The sequence below is a fragment of the Pterocles gutturalis genome, unplaced genomic scaffold, assembly GCF_000699245.1.
Source record: "Pterocles gutturalis isolate BGI_N339 unplaced genomic scaffold, ASM69924v1 scaffold6831, whole genome shotgun sequence".
Lineage (NCBI taxonomy): Eukaryota > Metazoa > Chordata > Aves > Pterocliformes > Pteroclidae > Pterocles > Pterocles gutturalis.
In genome coordinates this window covers 28,843-42,514 of record NW_010102887.1, presented here as the reverse complement: position 1 = coordinate 42,514, position 13,672 = coordinate 28,843, and the positions used below count along the sequence as shown (strand labels likewise).

Below are 13,672 nucleotides of genomic sequence, written 5' to 3'. Positions count from 1 at the left end.
TCTTAAACCCTGGCAGTAAGAGCTTCACCACCTGCAATTTCCCAGCATGGACCAGCACTTATGGGATGGGAGAAAAGGGACTGAGTATCCTAAACAGGTAAGCACAAGGCACCCAGACAACTTCTGAGTTTAGGAAATGATCCAGCAAGCTACCCACAAACCTTATTTCTGAGTCAGGCTTGCCCTTCATAAGAAGGCATCGAGGCTGCAGTGCGGACCCACAAAGCTTGAAATGCCTGGAAGCAAGAGACGGGGCTGCAGGTGAAGCCTAAGGGACATCAGTCAGAGTTTGAAGATAGAGATGGGAGGTGGGTACAGAGAAAAGCAAGAGCTGAGCATGAAATACAGGACAAGGAGCGCTGCGGAGAGCAGGAAAGCTCAAGTGGCACGGGCACAAGCAGAGAGCTCTGCAGAGGATGACTCAGGGTCACACACTTCCGTAAGGACTGGCTCAAAGCCAAGCTGGGCCTGCTCTTACGCACTTTTATGGATCTGGCAACACTTGATGGTGTCAATAACCTCCCAAGAAGAACTGAGGATTGAGCTGGGACCAAGCTGTGTCCCTCCCTGGCCCCCACTCTCTAGAATGACACAGCATATGAGGTCCAGGAGTGACCAGGGAGGTCTACGCTTTTGGCCTCACCCACTGAGGACTGACTGTATCTGGCAGATGACCCAGATTTCCTGCTTAAGCATTCGTTTCAAGAGTATCAGCAACATAACGCAAGGGGTTAGCTTAACCTTTGAATTCCCTGCGTCCGTGGGATGCTTTCAAAGCCTCACAATCCATCCCACAGATCTGTTTGGGAAACTCCCCAGTGTGTTTTAAATTCATCTGAAAGCACCTCGGACTGGATTAAGAGCTATCTAACTCAGCATGGGTGGAAGAGCATTGGTGTTTGTGTGTCACTAACTCCACAACTCTTTAGCATGGCTATGAGTGTATCTGAGGAGCTTCATGTAACTTTTGAGCATCTCCCATGGGATGAACTGAGCTGCATGCAATAATTTAAATGATTCCATCAGATGCGGCATGCTGTGCAATGCCCAGTCCCCAGCTACGTCACAGTCGGGATGTCTGCACTACACAGAGTCACACAATCTTACCTGGCTCTCAGCACTCAATGGAAAAGCTTCTTTATCTTTTGAATGAAGTTCTTCAGCCATGCTTCCATCTGAAGTTACAGCTTCCAAGAAGTTTGATGGGACAAGCCCTCTCTGTTGGTTCAGCTCTCCCTGAAATATCAACATTCAGTTCTCACATCAGGTTTCCTGGCTAATGGAGAAATAATAAAGAGAAAAGCAGTCCCATGCAGAGAAGGTCAGGCTATGGTCTGAGAGAAGCCCAGGACCACACTCACATTGGAAGGATCCAGCAAACTTCACGACTCACAATTCTTGCTTGGTTGTGGAACAATTCAGAGTACAAAAACAAAGAGGAGAGTAAAGGAAGAAAAGATGGCAGCAAGCCATGACAAATGTATTCTAGCAACATGGTCACTTCCACAAACTCAAAAAATTTCCACTGCTAGCCCAGAAGCAATTGGAACATGACTCTGCCACAGGCTTTCTAAAGGCATTTGATTTGATCTGGTAATTATTTAGTTTTTAAAAGAATGAGGCACTACTGGTACAGTGTCCTGTAGGCATTTTCTCTGTTCTCATTAAGGTCCAGAGCTGTAAACCAAGCTTGGCTGTATTCCTAAAAATTGTCTCCAGTTCAACAGCAGGTGGTTGGCTGAGACAAAAACAAGCCCAGCCATGCTGTCTGGCCAACACTATAAAAGAAGTCAAATGAAACATTCACAATGATCCCTCTGGACTTTACCTGGAGCTGAACCTAACTTTGATGTGTGAAGACACGCTGCTTTCTGTGCAGGAAGAGGTGGATGATCCAAGGGCCGAGGATTGTGTCTAGCACACAGCTTGTTGGCAGGCACAGTCCCCAGGTATGCACAGTAAATTAAACAGACAGCAGTGCCTGTTGAAGTTCATATGTTGAAGTATGGCCAGATGGGGGTCATCACACTTTTTTATTCTTATGGTACCATTTTAGCCTCCTGCCCTGGATGAGACCAAACGTCTCAGTGCTTGGTGACAAATCAGCTTACACCAGATGCTAATGCAGCTGATGCATGTACAGAAAAATGCATTCTAGGCTTTGGGAAACCTGCACTCAAGTTATGCCAAGAAAAAAACCTCAGAACCATTTAGATATTGGGTTTACAGGAGGAACACGGATTGCCAGGAACAATCTGCCCCACACTAGGCAGATACGGGTCTATTTTTTTTTCCAAAAGCAGAATATTTTGTTCCCTGATTTCTGCTCTCCTGCCACTAGATGGACCTCAACAATTTCAGATGCAGCCACGGGACCTTCCCAACACCTGTACTTACGTAATAGAATCCATCATCATCCATGGATCCAAACACAGTGATAATGTCCCCTGCACTGAAAGTCAGTTCAGCCTGCAAAGAGCAAGAGAACAATGGTCACAGGAGAAGCACTGCCTGGAATTTCTCACCAGAAACACGAGGTCACCCTGGGTTTCTTGCACAATCTCAGTGTGAGGGAGGAAGACCACTGTGTCAAGACTTGCAGGACCAGGATGCAGAAGGGCAACCAAAGCTGGTAACTGTCAAATTCAGTGCTAAGGAAGCATTTCATAAGTTAAGACAAGACCAAAGCCTGCTTCTTAAACCAATTTTAATAAAGCTTTGAAATAGTACCTACCACCTGTTCTGGAAAGGTACATCTAGAACAAGCTGAACAAGCACCAGAAATACCTTTCACTTCCACAAATATAAGTACTAAATCCCACTCCCTGGGATGAGCCTGTTCTGTATGCAATGCTCAGGGATTAGTCACTTTGCATACAAAAGGGAACATCTGACCTGGAAACAGAACATCACTGCACAACACGTGTTCCTTCACCATCAGATCTGTCTGTCCCATCAGCCATCCCACCATGTGCTCCATGGAGCACAAGATCACAGGCAAAGGGCTTCTAATGTAAGAAACTGCTCAGTTACAGCAAAAAAGCTGCTCTAAGACAGCAAAGGTGGAGTCTCCAAACAGGCTGTGTCCCACTCAAGACACACTGGCTTTATATGCACTTCACAGAAGTGTTAGCTGGAAGGAACCTACTTCTAACATATTTACCTTATTATATCCCCAATACTCAATTTATCTCTGGAGGCTGCAGGTTCCTACTGTTGGCTGTGAATTACTTTGTTCCAGCAGAAAGGAACTTGCAGGGAGCTTCACTCACAGGCACACAGAACGGCACAGCTCATCCTACTACATCTTGGTGCAAGTTCACGAACAGCAGCTGCAGGCTTCTAGCAAAACAGGTGACCAGATTTTACGGGAGGGTGAACCAGGAGCATCTCCAACAACACAACAGAACTGCACTGGTTTGTTTCAGTAATGTGAGCTCTGTCCACGGGGAAGGCCCTACGAAGACCAAATCACTGCAACAAGTACAGTCATCTTCTTGTTGACAAGGGCTCAAAAGTGTTCTTTGGCCAGATGTGTGAATAACTATATGGATGCTGGTTGATACATGCTTTCATTGTATCTCTCCCAAGATAATCCATCATCCCTAAAACACTCTGTCCTCAGAAGCAGCCTGTCTTGCTCATGAGACACTCAGTTTGGGAGGCAAGCATTACCTGAACTGTGCCATACTCGAAATGCATGGAAAGACTCTCAATCCAAAACCCATGTTAATGTTTGCTCAGAATAGACTAACACTGATATGGAGAAACAGAGAACAGAACTTGTTCTAAGTTAGAAATGTTTGGGGTTTTTTTGCAGAAAGGATTCTGCATTGCAATCTTCCCACCTGAAACAGACCTATCCACAAAAATATTGTTTTTTTATGTAGGGTGTGCTTGAAAAGAGGACCAGTCAATTCAATTAGAGACAGGTCTTCTTGCTGGAACAAAGATCTACACAGCTAGTTGACACAAAAGCATGCTCCAAGGCACGCTCACCTCAAGTATCAGAAGTTCACTCAAACCTTTAAGCAGGTTTTTCCTTTTACCAGAGGGCACCCTGGATCAGGGCAGGGGCTGCTTCCTCCTGCCCCAGATCTGCTAAGTCCTGCCTAAGCCCAGAGGACGCCCCAAGGCCATGAGATGCTCACACAGTTTCACTGAGACACATTCTGAAAACCATTAGGGGTATGTTGCTTCATATTCCTCACAGAACCCTGCTATCAGAGAACACATCAGAGAATGTATCAACAAACTCTACATTTTATTACTTCAGCCAACTCCTTTCAGCCGCTGTATTGCCAAGCTATAATACTCTTGTTTTTGATCAAAGTGATAAGTGTCTTGGGATAGAAGAGAGGAAAAATAAGCCCATAAGAGGAGTGAGCAGCTGGTTGTTACCTCTACATCTGCATTTGGAGAGCTCTCCTTAGGGTTATAGTCAAAGACAGCCACCATACGTTGAGGAGTCAGCAGTTCAGCTTCAAAGTCCTGATGCTTCTGGCCTGCAGGACAAAAATAAAATAGGCTGAGATGGAGGTTCTAAGACAAAATCCCAAATCACAGCAACTCCTTCACTGTTCTTGGAATGGGCTAAGCAAAAAGAATACTCGGGGGGAAATGAATGGAAATGAAATGAGAGAGAGATCTCAGAGGCTCCAGGTAAAGCAGTCTTCTGATCTCCTGTATCATCTCACAGGCACAGAACTGGGGACATCTTCCCACTCCAGCACCCTGGTATCCTGTCTATATACATGAGAATGTTTTATGTTTTCTATTTATACACAGGCATATATATATATCTATATATTTATACACACATACACAGAGGACAGCAGTCTCTTCCGTATCTCAATGGACATTTCTCCTCCCTCCATGCAATGCTTTGCTATTGAGCTACAAAATTTCTCTTCCAAGTGTCAGGGGAACAGCCAGAGGGGACAGCATGGACTGGCAGCCCAGCCACAGCAGCACAGAGCTCAACACAAAGGGACGGGCAGGGAACATGCTGCGTCTTCACAATCACCTGCCTGCTCAGCCCCACCACTTACAGGCTGCTCTGAGTCTACAAAAGCAAAGTCTGGTGTTACAGGAAACACACACTGCCCAGTCAGTTACAGAGTTAATTGCGGCTTCAGGTCAATGCTGAATAGGCTAGTAAGGGGTTTGCAGGCTTGGCCTCTCTGGACATCAACAGACGACTGTGCACCTAAGCAGAGTGAGCACCTCCTCAAGGGACCTGGGATTTTAAGGACTGCAGCATCAGTCAGAGATTTCCCTACTTCTCCAGAGCACAACCATGCAGGCGCTGCACCTTCAAACACCCCCTGTTTAGTCAAAGACCACTGCACCCGTAACTAAACAAAAGAAAACTCTTCTTTCCCGGGAATGACCACTTTCTTACAGTGCTCTGAAGCGTCTCGCATTGGCCCTTGAGTGCAAAACCCGACTGTATTACGATGGTGCAAATGTACCAACCATCTTCTCACAGGAAGAAAGAGCAATTCTCACCTGGATGAGCCTTGTACTTCTCCTGTTTATCCAGCCCTGCTGGGGGAAGAAAACATCTCATCAGTGGGTATTCATCTTTCAAAAGTGACCACACCACACAACTGACAAACAACAATAAAAAGAACAAAGACCACGTCAGCAAACAACAGAAGCAAACAGTTCATGCAACTCAAAGTCTACGTCAGTAACCATGACTCAGGGACATAAGAGGACGCAGAGGTCAAGCTCCAAAACTATAAAAGACATCACTGTTGTTAAAAACTTAACACCAGCACAGGGATGGGCTCTCTTTCCACTTCCTAGCAGTTGTACAGAGACAAACATCTGAAGGTCCTGTAAGCAAGTAGTAAAAATTCAATGCAGTCTGTAAAAAATCAAAGAGGAAGCAGTGGGTGACACAGACCTTTCTTGGAGCGCCTAGGTTTTGGAGGAGGGACGCTTTGACGGCGTGGAGGTGGAGAAAATGTGCCATTTCCTTAATAAAAATCCAAAAAAGCAAATAAATAGACAAGAGAAACAGACAGTGAATGGAAAGTGAAAAGCATCTTGAAGAGTGAACAGGCAACATAGTCGCATGATGTGCCTCCCCCGGGAAGCACACACCAGGATTTCTACAGGCAAAGCCCAAATCTCCATTTCTCACATGTGGACTCAGATGAGGCACGATCCACATCCCAAATACACACAGAAATGCACGCTGTATTTATGCCCAGTAGCCATACCACAGCACACATCACACAAACTTCCCTACTTTGCTGCACTTTATCCTTCAGAAGCAGCATCACCAGGATAAAATAAAACCTTGTACCACTAACACCTGAAAAATGCCAAGTGATGTGAACCCCATCAGCTCACTCAGGGGGGAACAGACCCTGGGAGGTCTCTAGCTAAAACCTCTGCACCGGGCAGGATCAGTACTAGACTAGTCCCCAGGTGAGCCTGCAGAAGGAGTTCCCAGGCCAACTCCTTCGAGGCATTTTCATAGTCACAAGGTTATAATACAGGTTTATGGCATTAGAAAGACAACAGAGGTACCTACAGCCTGTCTGCCTAAGGAAAGAAGGTTTATTCTCCACACACACGTGTAAGGTATGTCTTTTTCATTATCACCGCCCTCCTGAAAACTTTCAAACCCATTATGTTTCATGAAGTCTCAGAGCTATTAAGTTCCTTTATTCTTCTGAGAGTCCACAGTGGGGCAGGGGACAGAGAGCCTTGCATATCCACGTAGGGACAAAGGCTACCATAGGCACCGAGCCATCTCTGAGCACCGGAGGATACACGCAGGAGAAACGTTACGAATGTCCCAAGTGAGAAAAAGCCTTGCTCAAAACCCTCCTCTCCCTAGACATGACAGAGGCCAAAGGACGCAAACCTACTAAAAAATCACATCATAGCCACAAAGTGACAGCAGCAGGCCCCTTTGACCCCTGTGCTCCTCAGGATCAACCTTCCAGAGCCCCACATTTAGGAGCTGGGCACTGCCAGCCCCACAGTCTCTAGGGCTAGATCCTGGGTCTCACTGCAGGGAAATGGGAAGAAGTTGGATAGCTTCTTTTTTGTTGTTTGGGTTTTTTTTGGGGTTGGTTGGTTTTTGTCTCCACTGACCGGCTCAGTCAATGTCAGGGCTTACCTTTGCCATCAGACCCCCACTTGTGCTGTTTCACCCTGCTGTAAAGGCTGGCCAGCCAAAACAAGATTTTCCTCTTGTTTTAACAAGTGGAGCAGGTCAAACAATTGCCATTGGTAGCAGAGAGTAGCCAGAGAGGTGCAGGATGAGAGATGGGAGGGACAAGGCATAGACACTGGTACACCAATGTGTTGACAGCAGTCTTGGGGCAGCTCACAGCCTCCAAGCCGCAGCCTAACCCAGCCCAGGCTCGGATGGTTCCCAGGAAGGTTCCTCTCCTCTCCTCTCCCTGAGCACACAAGGGGGAAGAAACAGCAAAGTCTCTGCAGTGCATGAAGCACTGAACCACATTCTGGGAGTGAGTGAGGAGGAGCCCAAGGACCAGCTCTGTTCCTTGTCCACTCCTGCTTGCCTGCCCTGCTGTCTCACACTCTTCCTCCCCCTTGCCCACGAAAGCTTCTCCCCATCTTCCTCCATATTCCCAAGTCACAGATTCTCCCACCCCAGAGCAGGGTCACCTCTATAGGTTCCATTACAGACTTGCAAAACAAAGGAGAAAACACATAAGTGGAAACTCTCATTCACCTCTTTCAGCTGCTCTCCAAACTTTTTTGTTTCCCTTCCTCTAGCGAGGATCAGCCTCACTCACACTCCATGCCAAGTTCACAGATGAGATGCCTTAAGTACAGGAGCACCACCGGCAGCTGTAAACGCAGCTCTGCGCTGCAGTAGAGATGGGTAGGAACTGAGACCTCAGAACACCTGCCTCCCTCATCCATCAAGACTTCCCTCCTTGCTACTGCAATAGCCACTAAAAAAGCCTTCAGATCCCAGGGACCAGCCCTAGAGATCATTTTGGTGGGCTGCACTGGCCACACAGCTTGACAGCACGACTGAGCTTTTCACACTTCAGCAAAGAAATATGCTGGCAATAGCACAGCACACACAGAAAGGAGATACAGTACCTACGCTCTCCGCAGGAAGGAATCCTTGCTTCAGGAGCTGCTTCTTGATTTCATTGTTCTCCACCTGGACTTCGGACACCATGTTACAGGGAATGTACCCTTCCCTTCCTGCGCATTCGCCCCTGTAAAAGCCATCAGCATCCTTCTCTCCACACACCTGCGAGGGAAAAGACAGGCCAGAGACTGTTTATGCTACAGGGACTGAGACACATGAAAGAGAGAAGGGCAGCTACGGAAACTCCCAAGGTGACCTGAGGAAAGAGAAAGGGAAGCTAAGGAAACTCCCAAGGTGACATGAGGGAAGCTAAGGAAACTCCCAAGGTGACAGAGGCTCTGCCTCCCAAGGTTTACGCTGTCCCTGGAACATCAGATGGATCCATACAGAGTAGGAGACATTCACTAAGTTGTACTCTTACTTTCAGGATCTGCCCCTCCTTAAACGGGAGCTCCTCTTCTGCTGCATCAGGGTTAGGAGACATAGAAATGGGATCGTAATCAAAGAGAGCCATAAATATTCTAATGCCATCATCTTTAACAGAGGTTTCTGAAGCCGAGCTCCTGGGATGACCTGCGTGCAGATGGGGACACACCAGAGACAACGTCAGCACCGTTCCCCCACCATAGCCCTGCACGGCTCAAATACCACCCACTCGCCTCTGCCCTGCCGTTCCCAACAGCCTCCCTCCCTCCTGCTGCCCGCCTCTCTCCCCCTTGCCCACTCACCTGGACTAGAGAGCAAAGGTTTCTGTATTTGGTTTCTTCTTACGCTCTTGTTCCCTCTTCTGCTGGGAGCCTGCCAGACAGCCATGCCAGGCAGCTCCTGGCCCCTAGCATCTCTATTACCGGCCGCCTGCAACAGGAACCACCAGAGAGTTAGTAGCAGCCTCTGCCTCTTGCCTCGTGTGAACAGCGCTCAGCCCAAATGCACCCCACAAAGAGCAGCGCATCCAAATGCAACATTCCTCTTCAGGGACACTCTAGAGCTGCAAATACCACAGGAGTTGGAAAACAGAACTAAGTACAGGCAGGGAGCCTGCCAGGCACCAGTGATGATCCCTTTGGTGAGCATGAGGACGCAGGAAAGGGCATTTCAAGGGGAGGCAATGACATTACAGTCATCATCTACACAAAGCTTGCACAAATCAGTTTATTTCACCAGGGATTTGCATTTGGGTCCCAAAGCCTCCTGCTGTAGGGAGGAAGACCCAGTGTGAAAAGGAATACTGCATCGGTGACACTCGGTCAGTTAGCAGGAAAAGCAGAAGCAGCTAATACAAGAAAAGCCATGGAGCAGCACAGAACTACAGAATCTCTCAGATATTATTTCAGACAATCCTAGAGAAGGGTCCTTTCTCTGGACAACACTGAACAAAGCAAGATACAGGCAGGCCAGGGAAGCAGAGGGAAGCTGACACCACTGCAAGCTGCTTCAAAGACAGAATAGGAAAAGTCACCCAACCCTTTTGTGCAAGGAGGTGCTACGTATTCCCTTCGAAAGATGTTCGAGCCTCCTTCTCCAGCCAGGTGACTTACAGTCCAGCTCCCAGCCCTGCTCCTCAGAACTGCTCTCACATCTCAGTGCTTCCTTCTCCCGGCAGAAGGATTGCAGGCACCAACTCGGAGACCCAGCCCACTCCATACCCTGCTCTTCCACCATCTCCAGTCTGGTCAGGTCCCTTCTGCTGTCCGTGTGGGTGACCTCAGATCGACTGGAGCAATCACTCCACTCGCCTGGCCAGCTCTGGGACCTTTCTGGCCACAGCCTGCTCTCAGTGGGGGACGCACAGGTCGAATCCTGATCATCCTCAGAGTCATACTCAATGTCTATTTCCAGGCTCCTGGGGCTGGAGCAGTGTGTTGCCATCATAGCAGGTTCTGCAAACCCTGAAACCACTGCTTTCCTGTGTTTTCGTAAGGTGCCCTGTCTGGCACGACTGTACATATCAAACCCCTCCTTACCACCAGCACTGCTCACAATGTTCAGCTCTTCCCTCAGGCTAGGAGCTCTGTATAACCCGCCTCCCATCTGGCTGCAGTTGCCCAGTAAACGACTGCAGTGCTCTGTTGAATCATTCTGTCTCTTCCTACCCATCTCAGGTCGACTCCGGATCTTCTCTCGATAATTATTTCCCTTTTTCTTGCTCCAAGTGGGACTTGCCCCAGTCCCAGACTTTGAATAATTTTCCTGGTAGTCCCAGTTCCAGTTTGCCTTTTTCTGACTCCAGTCCAGCTGCACAAAGGTAGGATTCACATGGTCGGCATCCTCTCTGCTCTCCTGAACGCCATGCTCCTCCCGTGGAGCGTGAGCAGACAGATCCAGGGAGGTATTACTCCCATCTGCCTTTAGAAATGTCTCCTTGATGTTGAGTGGCTTCTCTGTCCTTCCTGAATGGCAGGTAAGCATTTCCAAGGAGCCCTGAGGGTCTGCCTTTTCCTCCGTAACACACTTCTCATCTTCATCTTCATCCTCATCCTCAGTCACTTCAGGGATGCTAAACAATTTCTTGCTGTGGTTCTTCTGAAGTGGGAGCTCTAGTATCCTCTCCAGAATCTCCTCATCGCTGTCAGTATCACAAAGATCCATCTGTACCCAGCCCCCGAGAAAAGCCATGGCCAGGACAAGCAAAGGAAAAAAAGAGAGGAAATAAACATTAAAAAGAGAGTCAAAGTTACAGCTGATTCCCTCCCAGCACAGCAGGATGGAGCGGCAATTGTGGTCTGCAGCAAAGCAAGGGAAGGAAGCAAAGAGCAATGAGTCTTCTGGAAAAAGACAATCAGATGAACTAGCGATGCAGCACAAAGCGGGAAAGGCCAATGCATGGAAGAGCTCCCTCCCAGCCTCTGCCTCTATACACACAGCTGCCTGCAGCACCTTTTGTCCTGCCTGATAATTCCCTGCAGCTTCAGCATCCCCAGCCTGGGACGACAGGGAAGGAGCCGCGCAGTTCCTCCACGGCTGCTCACTGCACGTTAGAGCTGAGGGGGTTCCTCCCTCCGTGGGGATGGGTCTCACAGGCTGTGCTCACACAAGGACTCACAGTCCTCCCTTACCTCTGTCCTCGTACTGGAACAGAAGGAAGTGACCCTGTGCAGCAAGACACCCCTTTGAGATGTCACTGCTGCGGGAGGACCGTCCCTAGGGCCTTCCCATCGTTTGCCCAGGTCCAGCTCTGCAGCAGTTCACTGTCTGCAAATCCAGGGGATCGGAGCTGCCACAAATACACGCGAAAACTCTTTACCTCAAAGGGGTCACACAGATTTGTATTTCACTTGCAGCTGGGTATTATTGCAGCCTACCAGGTTACATAAAACTTTTGGGAAAACACAGACGAATTTTAAAATTAGTCTTGGATCAACCATAGAATTTATGTTTTGTCTATTACTACATTCATACTGGAAAAAAAAAAAAAAAAGGTAGAATCCTAGATGCATAGTGTAATTTAGGTTGGAAGATTCCTCCGGACGTCTCTTCTTCAACTTCTCCTGACAATTTATACCATGACATCTTCTAAAAGCATTTACAAATAGTTTACAAAGTATATGTGGCTACTGATGTTTAAAGCTACAGACATGAGCAGGCCTGTTTGGAGAGAAATTATAAACTGAACCACAGTGTGGAAAAAAAAGGCAGTTTAAGCTGCCTATTGATTACTCCAACCTCCATAACTTTTTCAAAGCAAAAGTTGGTCTTGAATTATACTCAGAATCGGTTGAGAGGGCCTCCAGAGGTCTCCAGTTCCATCTCCTAACAGCAGCAGGACTGTTGCCAACAGTAAATCAGTGTCTTTGCTTAGCTGAGCCTTGAAAACACCAAAGAACAGAGATCTCCCACCCCTCTGGGGACCTGTCCCAGGTCTGCACCGCCCTCCTGGGAGAGAAGTTTGTACTCGTCTCCAACACGAGCCTCCCAAACAGTAACTCATGACTGCTGCCTCTTTTTATATCATCTGCCACGAACAAGACAACTTTGGCTCTCTCATCCTTTTAACCATCCTTCAAATAGCTAGAGGCAGCTACTAGATCTCCTGTTAGCCTCCTCTTTGCCAGACCAAACAAGCCCAACTTCCTCAAACTCTCTACAGGACATGCACTCTAGGCTCCTGCCTTGTTAGCACCAATTAGTAAGATGCAGAATTTATAAATGAAACCATAAAAGAAGCCCAGTAAGACTTATTTTTGCTGTTTACAAAGTTGTGGCTTTTGAGGTTTAATATAATAAATGGTTTCAGAAATGCAACAACTTGAGGTTAAACATTTTAAAAGCAGCACCCCTCCATTCTTTCATCAGCCAAATCCTCAAAGAGTTAGCTGAGGAGCCTTGAGATAACCCAAAATGTTACTAAATACACAGAATCCTAGAAAACAGCTCTGCTGAGTCCTGCTCCACTTCACTCACCATTTTCCTTCACTCTATAAAGCATTATTGGAAGCTCTGTGCCCTAAAGCTTCCTGCCCCTGATGCCCTCTCCCCATTCAGCATCGTCATGTTCACATCTCAACTTCTCACTGCCAGAAGGGGACATGGGACAGAGTCACTTCATCAGGTCAAGAAGCAGCAGTTTGCTCAACTCAATAGGATGTGCGTGGGGGTTTGGTGTTTCCTTTTCAGAAAAGAAAAAACCCAAAACATTCAGGCCAATAAAACAACCAGGAAAAAAGAGACAGAGAACAGCATTCCTGACTGTTCTTATTTCCTCCTTTCTCCTCCCAGGGAAAATGTTTTTCTCCCATTTTTTTCCAGTGCAATCCCAACAAGTGGAAGGCCTTTCAACAAGTCCTTCCCAGGCAGCCCCAGCACCTCCAGCCACCAAGCTCTCCTGGGGCTCCTGACATGCTGCACATCCAACCTCCTCACCCGGGAAGCAGAACCCCCTTCAGAAGGGGAAAAGGAGCAGCAGCAAATTTACTCCAGATTCATCACTGTCTGCTACCGACTATTTAATGTTCACCAGATCCATCCCATCTGTGCCACAGGCTAGCAGCCACACAGGTCAGCATCAACGAATTACAGCTGTTCTTTGGTCACAAGAAATTAGGGTGCTTTCTTGTTTACAGGCATATCATACTTCCTGAAAAATCTTTCAAATTTCTCAGTCATTCAACCTTAATACCCCCGTGCACATCCAGCTCAGCTGCCATAATTTGCACAATTCCATACCACTTTCCAGCCGTGCAGTTTTAAGGACATTACTTGTCACCGATGCATTATGACACACTAACTAGCTTTAACTGTTTGAACTTGAAACATAAACTAACATTACCACTCATCGTTCAACTCAGACAGTCTTTCCTCACTTGCAACACTTGCTTGGGCCCTCACATGGGCCAGTGTCAGTTTTATTTTCCACTTTGTGGATGGGATCCAGCCTGCTCCCCAGAAATGTCAGCTCCTCTCTTTACTCTTCTTTTAACCTGGTGGTTATTGCTTCAGCCTCCTGACAGGAGCTAGTCATGCCCTCTTGCTTCACCTTTTATTTTAATTTTATTATTTAATTTTAGAAAAAAGTTCTTCACTGCAAGAGTGCTCAGGCATTGGAACAGGCTGCCCAGGGCAGTGGTGGAGTCA

At 47.4% G+C, this 13,672-nt stretch overlaps 1 protein-coding gene across 1 annotated transcript in view; it reads right to left on the bottom strand.

The window, feature by feature from the left end:
• Positions 1–1,107: 1,107 nt before the first annotated feature.
• Positions 1,108–13,672, bottom strand: part of BZRAP1 (benzodiazepine receptor (peripheral) associated protein 1) — a gene marked incomplete at its 3' end in the record, with an annotated part of 37,089 nt that continues 24,524 nt past the window's right edge. The window contains exons 16-24 of the mRNA XM_010086461.1: positions 9,566–10,690; positions 8,830–8,956; positions 8,523–8,674; positions 8,107–8,263; positions 5,915–5,986; positions 5,512–5,547; positions 4,402–4,505; positions 2,398–2,469; positions 1,108–1,236 (exon numbers count right to left, since the gene is read on the bottom strand). Coding sequence (XP_010084763.1) covers positions 1,108–1,236; positions 2,398–2,469; positions 4,402–4,505; positions 5,512–5,547; positions 5,915–5,986; positions 8,107–8,263; positions 8,523–8,674; positions 8,830–8,956; positions 9,566–10,690 — 1,974 coding nt within the window. The remainder of the gene's footprint in view (positions 1,237–2,397; positions 2,470–4,401; positions 4,506–5,511; positions 5,548–5,914; positions 5,987–8,106; positions 8,264–8,522; positions 8,675–8,829; positions 8,957–9,565; positions 10,691–13,672) is intronic.